This window comes from Peromyscus maniculatus, chromosome 7, assembly GCF_049852395.1.
Source record: "Peromyscus maniculatus bairdii isolate BWxNUB_F1_BW_parent chromosome 7, HU_Pman_BW_mat_3.1, whole genome shotgun sequence".
In the NCBI taxonomy this organism is placed as follows: domain Eukaryota; kingdom Metazoa; phylum Chordata; class Mammalia; order Rodentia; family Cricetidae; genus Peromyscus; species Peromyscus maniculatus.
Window position 1 is genome coordinate 48,997,647 of NC_134858.1, and position 21,547 is coordinate 49,019,193.

The 21,547-nt window shown below is 41.3% G+C and overlaps 1 protein-coding gene and 1 long non-coding RNA gene across 6 annotated transcripts in view; one reads left to right on the plus strand and one right to left on the minus strand.

Annotated features, from left to right (window-relative positions):
- The window catches only part of Arhgap20 (Rho GTPase activating protein 20), an 84,812-nt gene extending 66,111 nt beyond the window's left edge, over positions 1 to 18,701 (plus strand). For both annotated transcript variants that reach the window (XM_042280927.2, XM_006972322.4), the window contains exons 10-15: positions 3,923 to 4,101; positions 5,163 to 5,324; positions 8,619 to 8,728; positions 10,754 to 10,943; positions 12,002 to 12,116; positions 13,324 to 18,701. In XM_042280927.2, the coding sequence (XP_042136861.2) occupies positions 3,923 to 4,101; positions 5,163 to 5,324; positions 8,619 to 8,728; positions 10,754 to 10,943; positions 12,002 to 12,116; positions 13,324 to 15,191 (2,624 nt within the window). In that variant the 3' untranslated portion in view covers positions 15,192 to 18,701. The remainder of the gene's footprint in view (positions 1 to 3,922; positions 4,102 to 5,162; positions 5,325 to 8,618; positions 8,729 to 10,753; positions 10,944 to 12,001; positions 12,117 to 13,323) is intronic.
- LOC121830839 (uncharacterized) overlaps positions 1 to 21,547 on the minus strand; it is an 82,837-nt gene that overhangs the window by 14,682 nt on the left and 46,608 nt on the right. The window contains exon 3 of one of the 4 annotated variants that reach the window (XR_013052742.1): positions 8,518 to 8,677. The exons of the other annotated variants lie outside the window; for them this stretch is intronic. This is a non-coding gene — a long non-coding RNA (uncharacterized LOC121830839). The remainder of the gene's footprint in view (positions 1 to 8,517; positions 8,678 to 21,547) is intronic. 4 annotated transcript variants of the gene reach the window in all.

Below are 21,547 nucleotides of genomic sequence, written 5' to 3' on the forward strand. Positions count from 1 at the left end.
AAATGCTTTTCTTTCATTAGAGTAATTACTAAGGGTCTCCATGCATTGTTTTGCATTCTCTCGTTTCCTCTCTCTTGGAAGATGGTGCTTGTGTCTTCTGTGCTCGAGGTAAACAGGTGAGGGAGAGAGCAGCTAAAGCCCATGCTCCCAAGACACCCGCATCACCTTCTCTGCAGCTACCAACAGCAAGGGCAGGTCGAGGGTGTTGTGCGAGTAGGTGGTTTCCGTGAAGTGTTGGTTAGGAATTCACTGGTTTTTTTTCTGTAAGGGACCTGATAGTAAAATGTATTGGCCATACAATCACCTTCCTTCCCACCTGCTGGGGCCCAACTCATCACTAGTGTAAATCAGAATTCAAAAGGAATCAGGAGGCTGAGGCAGGACAATTCTCCATCCTCCCTCCCTCCCTCCCTCTCTCTCTCTCTCTCTCTCTCACTTGTATCAGCCTGGCAGCCTGACCTATACTTTTACAGCATATATTGCCAGTGTATAGAATCAGACCATATGTACCAATTTCACATGATGTCTCTTATTCTGTGTCTCTTAAGTCCACAGAATTCAAATTCTTAAATTGCTTAGTCCTAGGAAGTAGCTATAATACCATGGTCTCTCATGTATAAAATAATATTTTATTTCTAAGGTTAATGAGGAAATAACAAAGGAAGATAATTTCTTTCTCTTAATATTGTATGCTTCCTGGGTGAAGTAAGCCTTAATTGGATACACGAAACTCCCTATTTGCATTGCTGAGAGAAGGCTTCTCTAGTTAACTTAAGGGAAATATCCCCTTCTTAGGAAACTGAGGTAGGAGCGTTAAGAATTCAAGTCTAGCCTCGACTACATATCATGAGATTGTGTTGTCCCTGCCCACTAAAGGGAGTGGAGGTTGGTTAAACCGGCTTTAGACACTTGGAAAAATTATGAAAACTTGTAAATTTTAAGTTTGAGTATATTGAGTTCACATTATGGAAGAACCTTTAAAATTCTAGTCTCAAAGCAGTAACAAACAAAACTAAAACACTAAAGTTAAAATATAGTTGAAAATTCAAAGATTAAATAAAAGTTCCTTTAGAAGATAAAAAATACATTAGATCCCTGAAACTTGCCCTAGTCTCCAATGAGCAATTCTACTGTATTGGAAGGTTCCAGATGTAAACATTACATCTCAAGCTCAAGACCTCAGTGTCACTGCTAACAAATCTTTGTCCCTTCAAGCATGTCTTTAGCCCTACTTTGCCTCTTTATCTGTCCCCTGTATAACACATAAAAGCTCCCCTGTCCTTAGACTGTGAGGACACTTGTCCCAAGTCTTTTCTTCGGTGTCAGGAACAAAGCAGAAGTTACATGAAGGTTGATTGGCTTGGTTACATCTGGAATGGAGACACTGGGGTGAGCAGTGTGGGTGGGAAGCGGGGTCTCCGGGTGTGGCCTGAAGGGGCTGTCACTTCCCACCTCTGCTCAGACCCACTGAAGGTGAACTGAACTTTAGAGAAGATGCTAAAACACAGGACACCCTTTCTCCCCTGTCAGTCTGGTCCTCTACCTGAAGGTGCTACTGGGGGGAGGGGCGGTTCTTAGTTGTATGGCCAGAAGACAATTAGTTAAAGCTTTCGCTAAAGTTGTATTACTTTTTTAGTATTGAGTTTTATAATGTAAACATGAAAATCTAAGAAAGCTAAATTTACACTTAGTTCACTATATATTACTATATATTTACATTGCCCCTGTGGTTTTTTTTTAATGGCAATAGTATCCTTTGTCATCAGTCTTTGTCATTTAGAAAGAAGTATGCACTAAAATGCTTTAAAAAAAATCAAAACTTCAATCAATTTTTTCCCTCAGTCCTGGGGAACCTGAAGTCTCACACTAAATGTTCTGCACAACACACAGGATGACTGTCACTGAAAATATTTAAGTTCATGACTCAATTTTGGCTTTATCCTCTGTCTGCATTCATAGGACAGCTGGGTATGTTACTTGGTGATAGAACATTCTTAAGCATGTGAAAGCTAAAAATCAAATGTGACAGTTTTAGAATGGGTTAAAATGCACAAACCAGACAGGAAGATTACTCAACATGCATGTTGGCATTCGTTTTCTATGGACATTTGCACAGGGTGCTAGGCAGATTCCTTCCTGGACTTAAGGGAGAATTGGTTCCCTTTCCTGTTTTGCTCTGTTTCGTTTTTGTTTGGAATGGAAGTTAGAAAGATCAAAGCAGGAAGCAAGTGCTATGGCTGAGCAGAGTAATGATATTCTTTTATGTCTGCACATTCCTGTCAGCTGTTAAACCCATGGAAAAATGGGAAACAAGAGATTTTTCTCTGCCTAGAGGAGCCTGGTCTCACGGTAGCTTTAACAGAGAGCCCACAGTCATGACCTGGGCAAATGCTTTTTCAAAATAAGCATAGTGTTCCTCTCAATAGGCCTGTGACAGATAGGTAACATCTTTTTCCATTTCAAGTTAAGGAAACAGGAAAGTCTAAATGGATGTATGAAGCAGCAGTTTGAAGTAGGCTCCCAACTCCATTGTCAAGAGCACTTATTTCACATCTCATTGTGCTTCCTACTTGCAGTAGCCTAAGAAAGATAAGTATGGGTGATGATCCATAGTCAAGATGCTGTTTGGTAAAATGTTGCTCACTTGTTTACCATCCCACAGTTTGGCTTGTTTCATATTTGGTTTAAGTAGATTATTCTGAAGAAAAAAACGCTAAGTTACTTCATAGGCAAATGATACAGAGGGTTCTTTGAAAGCAGCATTTGATTATCTCCTGTCCATATTCTGTTATTAGCCAGTGTTGGACAGCAGAACATCAGTTCTGAATAGAAATGCCATAACCCAGAGTTTAATGACCAGTTGGTTCCCTGTGCTCTCCCTGGAAGTCGGACAGTGAGTGGATGTGAAGGCTCTTCAGATTTGAGTTCATTGCAAGCTGTTTTGAATCTGTGTCACGAATGCTTGTTTTAGGTATTATCCAGAGATGTGAGCAGATTTTACCTGTGGTTATTTGGGGCTTCCACTCTGCTTCTCTCCTTCCTGGTATTTGTTGTTACCTATCACTGGCTGTGGCTGCCTCTGTCTTGAATCCCTAGGTCTTCCAGCCAATCCAAATAGGTCTCTCTCCAGATGTTTCCACCCCACTACCCTGGGGCCTGCTGGATCTCACTAGTCTGCATCTATACTGCCTTAAACACACTTTTTGAAATTGTGTATTGAAAAAGATACATTGGAAATTTTGCAGTTACTGAGAAGGGAAACAAATGTAAGACATTAGCTTCCTGTCTCTGTTCTCAGTGGAATGAAACATCTGATCACAAAGCATTCTTTGTTTCTTAGAGACATAACAACAAAAATGACTCCTCTTCCTTCTCCCTCAGTCCTCCTCGATCTTGCCATCCTCTCCTCCTCTCTTTCTCACTTTTTAATTTTAACCTAATTCACTCCAGCTTTTTTATAATGCCTGTCTCATCTTTAAAATTTATAAATATATGTGTTGATGTAAAGTACTTTCTGCTTTAAGTTGCTAAAGTTCAATGAGAGAGGAGTGGTGTTTTTCTTTGTTGTACCGTGTCAGAGGTGAAACCCAGGGCCTTGTGCATGGCAGTTACTCTACCACTGAACTACATCTGCAGCCTAAGAAATGTAACTTCTCTATATTTTAAATGTAACTTCTCTATATTTTAAATTTTAATGTCAAAACTCAAATCAGCAGTCCAGTGATCCACCCCATAAATGATTAGAAGAAGCCGATTCTTCCTTAGTTTGCCAAGTATTTCTAATAGACTTTCATAACTAGCACTGTCTGTAACAAGGGACCTCCATAAGCACTTCTGAGATACTGTAATGAGTAAACTACAGAACAAACTGTAGAAAGAAGTCTGAGTGAATCACAGGTTTCCTCCTGATCTCACTTCTTAGATTCTGGCCAGAAGACATTTAGAAGGAGGCGCTCTATCATCAACTGGGCTTTTTGGCGGGGTTCCAGCACTCACCTGGACAACCTGCCCATGTCACCAACATCCCCTATGCCAGGACAGCTCTTTGGAGTTTCTTTACCAGATATTTGTGAGAATGACAATCTGCCAAAACCTATCTTGGTAAGTGCCACTGGAGTCTGTAAACTCGTGGGGAGGGAAGTCAGTGGGGGAAATGCTGCATGGTGTGACTGTCCCCTAAACCGAAAGTTCGTGACCACCCCCTGGCTTTAGCTAACAATCTCCACCCTTACTTCAAAACTTGAAAGTCAGATTTCCTCGTTGCAGAATCTTGAGGGAGATGTAGTACGAGAGAACCCAGTCGACTTGTTATGAGCTAGCAATAGTATTCCACTCAAACTGTGTCGTCAGAAAATCCACAGATCCATTCTCCAACTCTGTTGTTCAGAAATCATCATCCTACTGCTTTATAAGGTTTTAAACACGGGTTTGTTTATAGCTCACATGTTTAGCATCAAGATATAGTCTCTGGTATTTAGTTGTTTGTGACTAGAATAGGACAGAAAATAACTACTGAGTTTGAATAGTCTCCGGTTGATAGATAAAATAGTCACTAGTAGCAAGATTTGTTCTGTTTCCATTATCCCTTAAGCAGTCTGCTCCACTACACTCTGGAATCTCATGCCTTGTTGCACATCCATAAATGCCAGGCACTATGGCAGATGTTTCATTATCTTGTTTACCCTCCACAGTAAAGTTATCGTTATCATCCTTACTCTATAAATTCAAAAGTAAAACTCAGACTTCAGCCCAGGTTGCACAGGAAATCAGGGACATAACTGGCTTCCTGATCTCATGGCCATTTGTCCCCACACACCATTGTCTTCTATACTGGATGCAAAAGACATTCAGATAGAAAGCAAAATTGGAGAACACTTAAAATTGATTCTCTGAAACTTTTAAGACTATATTATTAACTATAGCCACCATGTCAAACAATAAGTCTCATGAACTCACTTTTTCTTGGACTGGGTACTATCTCCCTGGTCTCTGGTTATAACCATTCTATGTCCTAAAAACATCATTTGAATCCTTCTGGCCATCTAGCTATCCAGCTCCAGTCCTTCAGTGCTTATATACCTTGGCCTTCTGGCAGCCACAGAAGGCTAGTACCCGCTCCTGTGCTGGGGAGTAAAGTACCATTTTCATTTATTTCCTCACAGGATATGCTTTCCTTTCTTAACCAAAAAGGCCCTCTCACAAAAGGCATCTTCAGGCAGTCGGCCAATATGAAATCCTGCAGAGAGCTAAAAGAGAAACTGAATTCTGGAATTGAGGTCCACCTTGACTGTGAATCCATCTTTGTGATAGCATCTGTGCTAAAGGTAAGGATAGGCCACCCACTGCGTACCCCAGACTTATCTCTAGATGCAGAATTCATTCCATTATTAACATTAGTTCTGCTTGAAAAGAACCATGATAGATTTGGAATAAAAAAAAAAATGTTAAACAATGTTACAAAGCTGGTATTGAACTTTGAAGGCAACACCAGTAATGTAACAACCAGATAGACTCTTGTTTTTCCCTCATGATAGTCAGCTCATTACCACCCCAGGCACAAAGACAAACTTCAGTTAAACTGTGTAACATCACCAGGACACGCAGAGGACATTTGCCACAACGAACATCCTGCTTTTCTGAGTTCCTCACTCTCTACCTTCCTAATGAAGACCAAGTTTTCAAAACTGAACTTGTATTAAACGTCTGAAAGAGTTTTATAACTTTGCCATAATAAAGATACATTAGCCTTAAACTAAAACAAGATTTGCTGATGCCCCCTAAAAACCCACCCGCTCCTGTAACTCCTCACGCACTCCAGCAGGAGAGCAGGGATGGCTGGGCCTTCGCACCTTCACCACAGTTAGAAAGTTCTAACATATTCTCTTCTCCATGGTCTTAGAAATGTCCTATCATTTTGTAAAAGAAACAAGAACTAAGCTGTGAGGAGAGCTTTTGACCACAGCAATAGTCTCTGCAGACCCACCTCAGACTTCTATTTCCCAAAGGGCTGGGATGCGCTGGTCAGGGGTAGAGAAGGCCCCAGGGTCATCTGAGCCATCGGGTGGACATGGCTTGTCTTGCCCTGCCCCAGCTGAGTGGCCAGCTGCTGATAGAGTCGGCACCACGGCTTGTGAGAGCCCCTGTTGTTTCTTGATGGGCTGTGTCTAAATTCTGCTGTGGGCTTTGGCAGAAACAAATACCATTCTGGAGAGTGAACTAGGGCCATCCGATCTCTTGTGCAGGTTTCTATCACTCTTCAGTCCCAGGATAATACAGATACATGGTATGCTTAACCTTAACTAGACAGGTATGCCAAAGACAGATAAGTACCGTCAGTTCTTCCTTCTTCCGGAGAAATGGGTTTTCTCTCTCTCCTTAATTTAGGCAGATTCAGCCTGTGTTATGGAAAAAAAAATCCCTCGCTCTCTACTTCGCAGCACCACACTTCTTAAAATCCTCTGCTAAATAAATTCCAAAGAAGCATGGCCTTAAGTGAGTTGTGCTTCTGCTTGTGGAGATATTTTCTGTGTAAAAGCAAGTGAAAGATAAAAATCGCCCCAATGATTGAAGACTCTGGTTAAGTGGGTTCCACATAAGTGAAATCTCATCACTGTGTAATTGTGGTTTTTATTCCCATCTACTTCATTTGGTTTTAGGGAAGAAGATAAACCTGGAGACTTTGTTTTGTTTTTTCTGTACATAGCTTTAAAGAAAAGTCTGAAGTCATTTAGGTCTTTAATTTTTTTTTTTTTTTACTTACATGGTTTTGCTTAAATATAAGGTTAGCTCTTCAGACTGTCATTGAACAAAAATTGCTCAGGATAGTGTGACTCTGAGCCTCCCTACCTCAAGGGAAGCTCATCAGTCCACAGACTCATCCCACATGAACCAGAAAGTTGTTGGCTTAGGCTCTGGTTTTGAAGGAAGGCATTTCATTGAACACAGCAAGTCCGTCATTGTAACTCAGAGTTGACTCCCCATCTGCCTCCCCTGTGATGTTTGGTTTCATAACATGTTGCTCCAGCTGTGGGGAGTGCACTGCCACACCGCAAGTTCTCTCTCAAGCATGGGTTGAAGATTCAATGATGTTTTTCTTTAAGACAGATCATACGTGCCTCTTCCACTTGGATTTAAAGAGAGATTTACAATCGCTAACCCATTTTTGAAGTAACAGATTTTACCCCTTCTAAAGCTTCAGTGCCACAGCTGTGATTGATCTGGAATTATGACAACTAGAGGCAGCTTTTGCGAGGGTATGTTTGTGTCACATTGTGTAGGTGCGTTTGTGCTTGAAGAATAAAAACGAAGGAAGGCAGAAGCAGTCCATCTTTCTTAACCCCAAAAATGGTGGTGGAAAAGTTAAGGAGGCAGCACATGTACAAAGTCTGTAAAATTATCTCCATCTGGTTACAATTGACTGGCTTCCCTTATCCCCGCTTAATAGTCCATACGACACATTTATCACAGTTCAGTACCAGCCTTTGCTGTGCCAACTTACACTTTACATTGTCATATATGCAAAGTGGCTAAGGGTCTGTTCCTGCCCCCAACAGAACCCATAAGCAGTGATTGAGAGCCCCACATAATCAACTAATTCATCTTAATACATTATCGGAGCTTCTGTGATACAGAAGCACTAAGTTGTATGTTGACCTTTAAAAGCTGCAGAGAGTAATTATGACTTTAATATGCCTCATTTCAGACTCCCACCTGCCTCTATGGTGCAAAGAGGTACCTGTGAAGTTAGCCAGGTGCGGCACCAAACTGAGTTCTTGCCTGATGCTGGTTTATCAGACTGCGAGCTGAGCCTTGTTAGTGCCATTCCAGAAGAGACAGAGACAGGTGGCCCAGAACCAATGCCAATGCTCTACAAGAACCAAATTCAGTTTTTTAGCTTTTGGTAAACAAAGACACCCCCCCCCCAAACAGCCAACACCTGTGCTTCTAGCCTGTTTGTGGCATGGTCTGGTTCTTCTCCTCCCATCTCCACCAGCGGTCTTAGCAGAAAGGATAATGTAATGTGGATATGTGCATTTCCTCTACACAAGGCACACATGCTGACCCTTGTCCCTGGAACCCAGCTATGGGATGCTTTCTTCCTCAGATACATAAGGACCTTTCCATGGGGTGTAATAAGAATGAGCCAAGTACCTTGATGTCATTGTGCGCCAACACTGGAATCCAGTGTTCTAAGGTCATAGCCACTTGCTTGATTCATTTCTGTATCCCAACTATATCAAGCAGTACACAGCCATTGTGAATAAGTACACATAGAGGGGTGGATGAATGATTGCCAAATTACAGCACTCACAGATAATTGGTACATTTCCTTGAAGTTGCTATTTTAAAGAAAGGGAGAGGGAAGGATTTGAGGTGGTGTAGTGCCATATCCAATCACATTAGTTTGTTAAAATGTCTACAGGCTAGAAGTTTCCACTGAATAGGGTGCCTTCTGTTTTTTCAACATTAGTCCAGAATTGATTATTCCAATCTGTCCCGAGAAAGATGTCAACTTACATGCTTCCATGTACACTGCTCAGCGGAGTTGACAGGGCTCTTTTTTCAACATGTATTTTGCATGAGAATGATTTGAATATTTGTTTTTTTTTCCCACCTAGGATTTTCTGAGAAATATCCCGGAAAGTATTTTTTCATCAGATCTGTATGATCACTGGGTCTGTGTAATGGACCAAGGAAACGATGAAGAAAAAATTAATATAATTCAAAGGTAATGATTTTGAGTCTGAAAAAACACTTTAAAATACTTGCATGTTATAAGCTTTTCTATTAAAATAATGGCAGTTATCAGATACATGGGGTACAAGATTACAGTTGTATATTTGCTGATTCTCTTGTCACTGGCCTCTCTCTCTCTCTCTCTCTCTCTGGTTTTAAAAATTTGTGTGTGTGTGTGTGTGTGTGTGTGTGTGTGTGTGTGTGTGTAACTTGCAGGTCCTAGGGATCAAACACAAGTCATCAGCCTTGCCAGCAAGAGCCCTGACCAGCTGAGCCATTTCAATAGCCCCTAAGTTGTTTTTCGTCCTTTTATCCTTTTTTCTCAGTGCTGGGGATTGAACCTGGGGCCTTGTGCATGCCAGACAAGCACTCTACCACTAAACCACACCCCAAGCCTCTTCTCCCTAATCTTATTAACATGAAATAATTATATTGTATACCTCTAGTTATCTGAATCTGATAGAAGCTGAAATCCATTAGTCCATTGGTTGCTGGATCTTCATATAGAGGAAGTATCTACCTCACTAGATGACTCCTAGTGTATTTATTTGGTGACTGAAGTCATGCAGAAACCATGATCTATTCCCTTCTCTCCAGGAAGCCCCAAGTTTGGTAGAATAGATAGGTAAAATGGATGTTTATAACAGTACAACCCCGCAATATCTAGAGCCATCCAGTGAGATTCCTTGTAGAATTCATCACCCCATGTTCCTGAATATTTCCTGCATTGCAAGAGAATATGTGCATTAGAAAAATGCAATATTCTAGTTTATAAAAAGTTTGGATCCCAAATATCGCTTGTTTAGTTTTAATGTGAAATTATGGCACTTATGCAAATGAGGTAAACAAAAGCTTTCGTTGACGTTAATTCATGGCAGTACCAGTAAGATGTTCCATATAACCCACTCACCACAGATTACAGCATACCCCCAGGTTTTAGTAACTGAGTCAGAAGTGCTGATGTGAATTTGCACATAGCTACAAAGCTGGCTTTCCTTCTGGGCCAAGGATGCTGGTCACTCAGTTGTCCTCCTGTCGGAACGTAATTCCATAGGCCACGGATCGGATGCACTGCTAACACTGCTCTACTACTCGATACAGAAGCGTAGCCTGAAGCCTTAGTGCACGTACAGAAAGCGTGTGTTAAATGCTTTATCTCCTACTGAATACACCCAGTCATCTTATGGTTGGTTTCAGGGACTTTGATCTGGAGTCACTGTCATTCCATTATACTGAAGAAAGACCTCTACTACTTGGGTAACAGATGTCCAAGTACCTTAGTTCCTCAAGTTGTAGGTTCTTATAGAAAAAGTAACACACACACACACACACAGAGAGAGAGAGAGAGAGAGAGAGAGAGAGAGAGAGAGAGAGAGAGAGAGAGAGAGAGAGAGAGAATGTGTGCTGGGTGGTTGTAAAAATAAGTTTTGTTGAGTGATCATTTAAAACGTTATCACTTACATAAAATAAAAACAGTGGAAACATAACACTCATAAGCTTGACTAACATGAGAATGATAGGTTGGGGGGCACACTGCTTCTGGAATCTGAGTGGGAGAGCATGGCTCCCAGAACAAACCTGGAAGTCTTCAGGGCTACGACTTGGATTCTTACCAAGAAATAGCACTCCTGCCTTCCTGCTTGGAAGTAGATGAGTGCTTTAATCTTATCAGGTTGCCTTTTGTGGGTTTGCTTGGGAATATTACAGAATGTTGCAGGAGTTGTCTGAGTTAAGACACATTGTACTACTTTTCTTGGAAATATAACAGGCAACATATTTTATGCATTCTTCTACATTTTCATTGAGTTATGAAGACAAGATATGAAAAATAATTGCCAGTGCTTGCCTTCTAAGCGCCCCTTGCTCCCCACACCGCCACCCATCAACTGTGTATCTGCACTGTGCTCTTGGTTTGCCGTTTGCCACTTTGATCTGCATGGTTCCCCATGCAGGTGAAGTGAGGGTGCCTGTCTCTACACGTTTCTTAATAAAACGTCCTGCATTTTTCTGTCTTTAGGCTATTAGATCAGCTTCCCAGAGCCAATGTTGTTTTCCTAAGGTATCTGTTTGGGGTATTACACAACATTGAACAACATTCCTTATCTAATCAGATGACTGCATTTAACTTAGCAGTGTGTATCGCTCCAAGCATTCTTTGGCCTCCTACTTCCTCCAGTCCAGAACTAGAAAATGAATTTACAAAAAAGGTAATGACATTTTTCATTTTATGTCCTGAGTCTTCAGTTCCCCATTTTGAAACATTTGAAATTCACAGTGTGCTGAAACACAGTTTCTTTAATAGTTTAAGTAGACTTCCTTGTGTGGGTTTGTTGACCTTTCTTTCCTGGTAGACTATAACAAGGTGAACATATTAAAAAAGATCAATTATTACTTCGCTTTTCCTTTGAAGGAGGCTGAAGAGTAGGACTAATTCAAACCACAAGTGGTAAGAGAGCCCTCCTTTAACAACCAGGGCCTTTGAGTGCGGACAAGCCAGAGTTCAGTTCTCAGTGCCAACATTTGCCAGCCACACAATCCTTAGGGAAGTTCCTTACTGTGATTCCTTTCTAAATGACACAGCAGAGACTGAGATCCCATCCCTCTAGGGTCTGGCTGTGGATCAAGGGTACAGGGTACCGTTCCTTTCATTCACAGCATGGCTCAGCTGCTGAGGCAAAGGATCTATAGGTCAGTTCCCCTCCATCTCCTTGGCAGCACAGAGCCCTCGTAAACGCTCCCCTCCTCCTAAGCACCTCCACTTAAGGAGGGTGGTAGGGAGCCATGCTGGGACTAGTCAGAAGTAGCCCAGGTTTCCTTGCTGTCTGCCTGTCCCTCTTCTTCCTTCTACACCCACAGAGGAGCCCTCTTCCAAAATTACAGCAACTTGTCCTTTATACAAGAAATCCTTGTATAAGTGTTTATTACTGATATTTGATAAATTTTAATAACAAAGTATGTTTGTCCATCCCAAACACCCTATGGAGGGGGAATGCTTGAAACTGCCCTAATTTAAAAGATGGAACTAGTGATATAAGATGTTAGGGTTGCACCAAAATCATAGATAATTGTAGTCTGCCGATTCAAATTCAGTTCTGTGCCCAAACTACTCTCTAAAGTATTATCAGTTGGCAGTGGGGTTTTCATACCCTTTTGAATACTTTTCTCTATTCTTTTGCATTTTGTGGCTAAGATCAGGATGTGTATATGAAATGTGACGTAAGAGTTATATGAATAATAACGCTTGAATTCTTTTCATTGGGCACAGGTTTCACTTCTTATACAATTTCTGATTGAAAATTGCTGTAGGATATTTGGAGAAGAAATCACTTCTCTCTTGGGGGAGCTTTCTGAGAGAGGCGACAGTAGAGAACACACCTCAGGTACGGAGAAGAACGCCTTTGGTAAGAACTGGGTATTTGTCTATGAAGACACAGAGACCGGTTGTCCCAGAGCCTCTGACTGGCTCAGTGGGGCCCAGGGCTGTCAGTCCTTCCTCAGGAGGCCTGCTGATAGGTCAGTGTGGTAGGGTTAAGACAGACACGGGATGAGGACTCGGCCTACGAATTGTACACTGGAGATTTGAATCTTTATTTTAAATAAACAGCAGAACTCTACTATATATTAGAACCTCTGTTGTTGAAACTAGAATCAAAGGTCCAGAGAAGTAGGGAAGTCGTGGTTTGGGGTGCTTCTTACCCCCCAACCATCCCTAGTGTACTCTAAGACCTCAGAATTCTAGTGTGCTGTGACCTAATTTGAAACAATTAGCATCTTTGAGGTCGGGGTGGGGAGAGGGTCTGAATTCATAGTCGTACAACCTCCAAAAGAGAAATTCCAGGACACCAATTACCACTGTGCTTCCTTTAGTCTATAGTTCTGTGTCATCGAGCATCAGTACTTCATCTATAAAATATAAACAGTGTTTAATCTTTACAACATCCTAGGAGTCCAACAAAGCAATAGCCTATGGCCTAAGTTTAAAGAGCCTTGTGAAAGGCTTCACAGAGACTGGAGTGTGTTTTGTATAACTGTATGCAGCACCACCGTGTGAGAAGGCAGACTCTTACTCAAAACCCAGGTCTGCCTGACACTGGCTTATTTACTTTTCTTTCCTCATTTTAGGACATATTCCTTGCTTTGAGAAAATCTTACCTTAAGAAAAAGTCACTTCATTAGAAACTGAGGTGAATCCATACTCCTAGAAGATTTTTGCCTCCAGCACTGACATTGGAGATGCTGGAAAGATTCAGGCAGTTAAGATGGCTTAGTGAGAAAGTGCTTACCTCCATGCCACCTCCCATAAGCCTGACACCCTGGGTTTGATTCCCCTCTGCTGGGGACCAGCGTGGGGGAAGGAAAGGACGAACTCCAGTAAGGTGTCCTCTGATCTCACGCATGCCTTGGCCTCATGTGCTGCCAACTCCCTCAGCACACAGAACTTCACATTTTTTAAAGATCCTTTCCTTCTTGAAGGTAGAAATTTGAACTCTACACATGAAAATAACACAGAACCAGCATGGTTTCCTTTAAAGGCAGCCCAGGCTGGATTTGTAAGAATGTTGACCATGGTTTCATTTCTGCCCACAGATATGTCTTGCTTCCAAATGAATGACTCCTCCTACGACAGCTTGGAAAATGAGCTCAATGAGGATGCTGATGCTCCGTGCAGTGACCTGGTAAAAAAACTCGGCCAGGGTAGCAGAAGCATGGACTCTGTCTTAACCCTCAGTGACTATGACCTTGAACAGCCTGAGGTAGAAGGCCTGTTAACCCTGAGTGATTTTGACTTAGATCAGTCAAAAGATGAACACATTCAAACAAAACAACCTCTGGAGTCCAAGCCAGTGAATGTTTTCGTAGCCTACAGGAAGGTTTCGCTAGGGGAACACACTAGGACCCTCGGTGGCCCAGGTGCAGCCAGCGGCCTGCCTGCAGCTGCAGCAGATGCCCCGAAAGCCCTGCGGCGGCGGCACCGGCGCTGCTCAGAGCCCAGCATCGACTCTCTCGACACGAAGCTTTCCTATCTCCGGGAGTTTTACCAGAAAAAGCTACGCAAGTCCAGCTGTGATGCCGTGCTTTCCAGAAAGGATGAAGATTATCTAAAGCAGACCCAGACCCTGAAGAAAGGGGGAAAGACGTTATTTAAACAGAGTTCAGTCACAGGCACTGACATCAGCAAGAAAAATGCTACTAATGAAAAGATTAAGAAGAAAAGCTTGTCTGGTCATGAAGGAAATCAAGTGGCATCTTTCACTAAGTCCAAGCCGGTGGCCATTTCCGTGGCATCTTACAGTCACGTGTCCTCCCAGGATCATCCCAGGAAGCAGCCCTTTGATGCAGATACATGCAGATTCTCCCCACCACACACAGCTGATGCCAGGAAGGGCTCACGGGTTCATCGGCGCTGTTCAGAACCCAGCATAGAGGACCAAAACTACAAACTGTCCTATCTCAGGGGGATCTATTCAAAGAAACAACATAAAACCAGCTGTGAGACAGGCCTCTTGCATGGAGAAGAGGATTATCTCAAAAGGCATAAATCTTTGCAAATTGAGGGGCAAAAGCTCATTAATCAGAGTTTGGTCATGGGGATTGAGGTGGGCAAGAGCAGTGGTACACACCAAAGCACTGAGAAGGTTTTGCCCCCAAGACTGAACCTTTGCCCGAGGGCTAGCTATTCTAGTTTATCCTCCCCAGGCACGTCCCCATCCGGCTCATCAGTAAGCTCCCAGGACAGCGCTTTCTCTCAGATCTCTGAACACTCTGTGTTTACACCCACCGAAACTTCCTCTCCAATAGATTGCACTTTTCAGGCTCAGAGAAAACAGGAAGAGCTGTCTCCTGACTTTCACGGTCCTGGCCTCATATCTGGAATGCCTGGTCCCTCCATGGGGCAGTCCAGCAGCCATCTGGCTTATTTAAGAAAAGGTACCCTAGAGCAGCCATCACAGATGCATTCTGTAACTCTTCACCCCAGCGCATGGTTGAGAAGTGGTTTGGTCACTTTGAAAAATTGGTCCCTCAAAAAGAAAACAAAGGCAGCCAGACCAGAGGAGAGGAAATCCTGTTCCATGAAAGAACCTTTGGAGGCACCTCCACTTGCTTCTGGTGCTCCAGAGGCTGACTCTCTGCAAGAGAGTGAGGAGGGCATGTGCCTAAGGGCGGATGAAGGACCTGGAGCTGCCCAGACAGCCCATGGGTGCAGTTCTTCTGCCTGTCAGGACCCAGAGCACCACTCCCGCTCTCCCTCCCACCTGCTGGAGAGCAGACTCAAGCTTTGCATGACATTGCAGGAGGGGGAAGAGAGTGGAGGGCAGCACCCTTGTGACAGCCCCTGGGAAGAAGCCTCAGCAAATCTTGGGACTGTGGAGGATGTGGCCAGCCCAGGTTCAGAGCCTCCAACAGGTTGCGATGATGGGGAAAGACATTTAGCCAAAGACAGTTACCTGCAATAAGAATCCGATATCAAAATTAGCAGTCTGATATCTTTAAGAACAGGAACTGGGCTAATCAAAACAAAGACAGTAATTAGTATGACCCCTTTCCTAAGACACCCGGGGCAGGTAGCACGAGGACAATCATTGCTAAGATGATAGTTTCTGTGTTGGTTGAAAGTCTCATCATTTAAAGTTCTGAAAGGCTTTTCCTGTTACAGTGTGGGTTAGTCCTTTTCTGAGCTGTTAGGATACGGACAGGACAGAAGACGTGTCCTTCATTTAAGCTTGCTTGTGTCAGCAGTCTGTGAGTTCACTGTCTTGAAAGACCAGAGTACCTTAAATGAAGATCAGTGACCCACCAAGAGAATAGTAGAGGGAAGCCATCTTTATGCCATAGAACAAAGAGGCGAGAGAGGGACCACTGAGTCATTCAGAAAAGCATGTACATTCACGAAGGAAATCATGGAAAACATGTCCCTGGATCTAAGTCCATGGCTTTTCCCAGTCATGTGTCTTCACAGGGTCATTTTAGGGACCAGCTCATTGATAAAGGCAGAGTAGAGAAAATTAGTGATTAAAGAGCTATGGACACCATGACAGCACAGCTTTGCAAGTGGGTGGCTTGGTTAGTTGTTTGTTTTTCTGTTAGGGTCGGATTGATCCACATCTTTCAGAAATGTAGATAGACAGACAAAGAAGGAAAGATTGCTCACTTTGGTGTCCTCCTCACAGCGCCTGTGCTAAACGTGTTCAGAAATGTATCTTATCCCTGCTTACAAAGGGATCCGCCGACAACATTTGCTTTAGTAGTGTAGAAAACAAATAGCCATATAAGAATTAGAGAAATGATTTTGCAATTTTCCCAGGCTGACTAATTTTGGAGGCAAGGCTGCTGAGAAACTAGAGATGCCATGCTCTGTGCCATGTTGGTAGCAACATTTATGTAATTGAGAAAGGCTTCTTACTGTGCTGACGTCAGTAAGACAATGTGGGTAGAGATGTATCCAATCAGAAAGTTGGATCCTTCAATACTTAAGATGTCACAGAAAAGGCCGCTGACTTAGGCTTCAACGCAGGTTACCACGTGACACTTTTCTCTATCAATCACACCTCGTTTTGATTAATGGCAGTTTCCTGCAGCAACCCTGCCTATCTGTTTCCACAAGTATCAATTCTCAATCTGGCATCTCTGTGGAGATGTTCCTCTGTATCACTGCTTGTTAGATTACAATCAACCAAGAGGAACAAAAGAACAATTGTCAATTATCCTTTCATTCCATAGATTGCTATTGATTAGAGATTGACGGGATGGAGGGTTATTGAGTAGAACACACAATGAAGTTGCTGTTGGGCTGTCTTTGATGGTCACTGTGTTTAGATTTTCTTGCCGAAGTTCTCCAACTTTTCCAAATGGTTTGTGGTTCATAAATATTCAAAGTTTAGACCCCAGAAGTTTATCGTGGATTTCTCTCCTCTCTTTACCTTCAAGGCTACACCAGGATGTCTCCTTCCTTAAGAGTAAGATCTTGTCAGTTAGGATGAAATGGAGGGATATGTCCAAAAATAGATGTGCATCCTCCTTCATTTGAGATACTCACCACCTATTAGAAGTTGCCTAGAGTCTATGTGATCTCATGAATCCACTGTAGAAAGGACTTTTCACACAAAAACTAGCTTATCCCCGAATTATTTCCCTACCAGTCACCAGGAAACTCATGGCAGATGTTGCTCCCATCTCCCAAACATCGCTTTGTTGGTTGTAGGGCAAGAACCCATCTGAGTATTAACTACAGAAGTGCCACCTACCTCTCAGGGGCACGGCCCTGTTTGCCCTATCATAATTATCCTTTAGAACTCTGTGTCCAAAGAGCTCCTTCATGACACTGGCAATCTCAATCAGCTGTGAACTCGATCCCACCTTGTAACCAACCACTTCCATATGAAGACTCCTAAGTATCCATGTGTATCTTTTGTGGTATTAATATATAAAGTTAGCAGGACGACCCTTCCCTTTAGGGCACACTACTGTCAGAACTGCATGATGTGAATGAAGATCTTATGGCTTAGAATGTCTCTCTGGAAGAATGCCTCCTGAGCAAACTAAAGAGTTCTGGCTTTTTTTTTTCTCCTTTCATAATGGCCAGTAGAAAATTGTCCACCCAGTTTGAAGCATAGAAGAAAATAGTTGGTAAGATTCTCCATCAACCATTCTGGCTCTGTTTCCTTAGATGCTCCCATGATACTCAATGTGAATAGTCTGTTAATATTGCTGTAAAGTATTATATGATTTGAAGACAGACATGTCATTTTATTAGACTCCATCAATCTATAATATATTAGACTGATTCTTTATCTCAAATGCTATGAGTTTGTATAATATATCTTGACAAATTTTATTACCGTGTTATGTAACAAATGTGTATTTTTGTACCTTGCAGAAACTGCTGCTAACTTTTAAATTGTTTGGTTTTCAAGGCACTGATAATGGGCATGTACAAAGTCCATGCTGTCTGTTAAATAAAATGTCATCCTGCAGTTAACAGTCCCACAGAGAAATACTGACTGCGGAGAGTTCTTTTGCTCAGCAAGCCTGAGCTCCCTTTGAGTTGAACATTTCATACATAATGAGTTGTGGCCTTAAGTTTTTACTCATAGTTTTTCTAGGGGGAAAAAGGAGTGAAAATTGTTTTTCCTTTTTATATTTTTAAATCTTGTTTACCAAGTAAGTTATGTTTTATACATAACAGTCCCTCATTTTGTCAGAAATTGTGTTTTTTCATTGTATTTCTAGAGTGGTGTGGACTAGTTTGTCCATATGCCAAAAGAAATATCAGCTCAGTTTGATTGTGTGTATGAGATTTTCTTTTATTTTTAGACCGTTCTGATGAGAGACCCAGTTGACTTTATACACACACCAGGGTATCTGTGCTTTGAGGTAATTTATGCAGTATGATGTTTCTCATGACTACTATATCCCTGACTTCCTGAGGTTTATCGAGTGGTCTCTGTATAAATTTAACCACTGTTTCAAAGGGATTCAGAACCTAGAAAAATGTATTTCACAAGGTAGGTAGGAATGAAAAAAAAAAACACTCTCACAAATGTTAATTGTATTTCTGCAGTGTGTGTGTGTGCACACACAGACACAATAAATTCTATCTAAATTTTAGAGAAACAGAAATTTACTTTTAATTAGGACTCAATCTAATTAGTAACTATTTTCTTTATAGTCTACTTTGCATGTCATAACACTGAATCAGAAGGTTCTAGTTTGTCAACCCAATAAGCTCTTTCTGTTTAAAAAGAATACTCCAGTAATTTTTATACTGTGAATAAATTTGGGTAAAGCATTTGCTTCAGTTTCTTTCATTTTGGCTATGAGGTCCTCTCATAAGCAAAGTTCCCTGTGAAAGGAAGAAATCGCTCAAGGTCTGGGCTGCCCACTCTGAGCCCTTCTATTTTTGAGCCACCTTCATGTTGTGTTATTTCCTTTTTCCTTTTTAAATACAGTAAACCCCTTGAAAATCATCTTTGTACAATGTGAATTCTTCTAGGAGAACTGGCAGAAGGCTCTAGTCTGAGGTCTAGTTTGCAAACTTTGGTTTTGAAATCTTGCTTATACACGCAAACTGTTGATACTATTGGATTTGCACATTGTTCTTTGTGTTCCTATTAGACAACATCCGGGCACATATACATTTTTAGATGACTTAAAAGTGTTTTTCAGTATTTTCATTTGTCAAAGTAAAAATAGTGTTTAGATTTTTTTACCTCACATAGCAATATAAGATACAGGTTTGTAGACATTAAGATTTAAATACTACTTGTTTTCATTTGTGTTTTAGATTACATTAACTTAAATTTAGAAATTATCTGCAGCATCTTGTGTAAGAACTGAATAAATTGGCTAAAACTTTCTGAGATAGTCTGTTACTCAGAGAAAATAAAATGGGTACTATAAAGAATTATTCCTTCTCCACAAGATCCAGGAACCAAGATTATTGCTGCCTACAATTTTTAAGTGTAAGGAAATATTTTATAGTTTTGCCCCCCCAATGGAATAATTGTGAGCATAGAATATCAAAATATGTAAATGCTAATAAGTTTCCTGGATTTCACATCAAACCCATTAGGCAAGCCCTAGATGAGTTAACCCAAGAAAGAGAATCACAGAGACCTCAAAGAGCAAGACTTTAAGAAGATCAAATATTAGAAACCATCTATGAGACTAGAGTAGAAGAGTCAGGATTTAAAAATTTTTTTTAAAAAAAAGGAGTCCCTATTAGAGAAAAGTTAAGAAAAGAGAAATCAGCCTTAATGGGATTTTCTCCACCAAAAAAAAAGCATGTTATTTACTCCAGAACAGGGTCAGCAGTAGCTACCCAGGGAATGTTCTATCTGCGTCCAGACACAGTCAAGGTTAGAACTGCAGCTGGAAAGAGCCACCCAGGCTGTGAAGGTTCAGCTAGGGCTGAGGAAGTGCAGTGTGTGCAGAAAGCCAGAAGAGAGACACTGCAGAGCTGGAGACAGAATGTGGCAAAGTCTGAACTGGGAGTCTCCACCGGCACTATGAAGTTACTTGAGGGGCACTACACTCACCACTACCTGGGTAGAACACACAATGGCATTAGACGAGATGGGAGCAGTCTCCAGGTAGGCATGCCTTGGAATGGGATGAAACAATTTATTCAATGAAATTATAGCAGAAAATTACACAAACATGGAGAGAAAATGGACATTCAAACATAAGAGGCGTTTTAAATCCCAGGTAGACATGAACAATGAACCACTCCCGAGTAAGCCATGATCAACATGGTAAAACTGCCAAGCAAAGAATGTTTAGTGTCATAAGGAAAAAACTCTTACACATGTTTACCATAAGAATAATATCTGCTGTTGTCATTAATAAAATAAAAGCATGGGATGATGTATTTCAAACCCTAGAAGTATCTGACAGTCATTAGTATACCAACAAAAAGCATCTAAAATTACTAGAGAAATAAGAACATCTCAAGGAAAGTACTAAGTAAGGCAATCCGTTTAAGCCATCAGGAAGAAAATACTTAAGAGGAAAACTACCGAGGGAGGTTTCATCCACCAGAGCACAGAAAAGAGTAGTATTTTGTGAAAGGAATAGATGAGAAAGGAGAGCTGGGAAGTAATGCACCAAGTCCAACAGACTAGATCAGCAAATAACTAGTCCACACCCCACAAAACAAAAAAAGGAAATGGCCAACTCTCAGTAATGACACTAAGTGTAGTAGTCTCCAGTCGGCATTTAAAAGGTACAGGTGGGCTAGAGTCTGAAGCACACTGCAGCTGTATAGCTGTGTTATCTCTGAAGTCCTTAAAACTTTAGTTGGATGTGCAAAGTGGGGGTGGGGAGACACCAGAAGGGGAGAGTCAAAAGATGGAAATCAACTGACCAAATAGGAGTCAAGAACGAGATCACACAGCTCTTCCCAAATCTAGTCAAGTAGACTTCAAATGGAAACAACTCAGAAGAGAGATCAGCATCCTTTACACATAAGAATTCATCCAGAAGACTGAACCTCTGCACTTGGTGTTACAGCTTCCCTGTTTCACAGGACAAACACTGCAAGTCATAAAGGTAAGATGGGCCATAATACAGTGAGAGCAGATGATTTAAATAGCCCACTCTCCTCTTTCAATAGGTTGTCTAAACAAAATTCAGCAAAAATCAAAAACTTTAGAGCTATACTGTTTCAGTTGGATTGAACTGATCTACAAACTTCCAACAGCCATGGGTTACATATTTTCAGCAGAGCACATAAATCTCTAAAATTGAATTATAAATTGAATAAAGTGTGTGTGTGTGTGTGTGTGTGTGTGTGCACATGTGTGTAAAATAATAATGCTGGGATAATCTGCCTTTAAAAAAAAAGCACAAGACTGAACAGATTTGCTGCTAAAATTCTATTGGACTTAAGGAAGATCCAAAACCAATACTTCCCAAAATGCAAACTGCAGTAGAAAGGGGAAAATGCTATCAGATTAATTCAATAGAACAACATTACCATGGTAACAAAACTAGATAAGGAAAATACAGACCAATCTAATGAACATACATAGATGTAAATTTTTTCAACAAAATACTTGCACATCAAATTCAAGAACACATTAAGAATATTATACACATCGTAACTAAGTTCATTTACTCCCTAGATACAAAGCTCACCCAATATACTCAAAGGTAATATATTTTAAGACAAGATACAATTACATGATTTCCATGTTAACTGAGTCAGAAAAGGGCACTTGACAAAAGTTTTAATATCCTTCATGATAAACGACCTGCAAAAACTAGGAACATAACAAATTATGTTAAAAAGAAAGCTATAATCAACATGGTT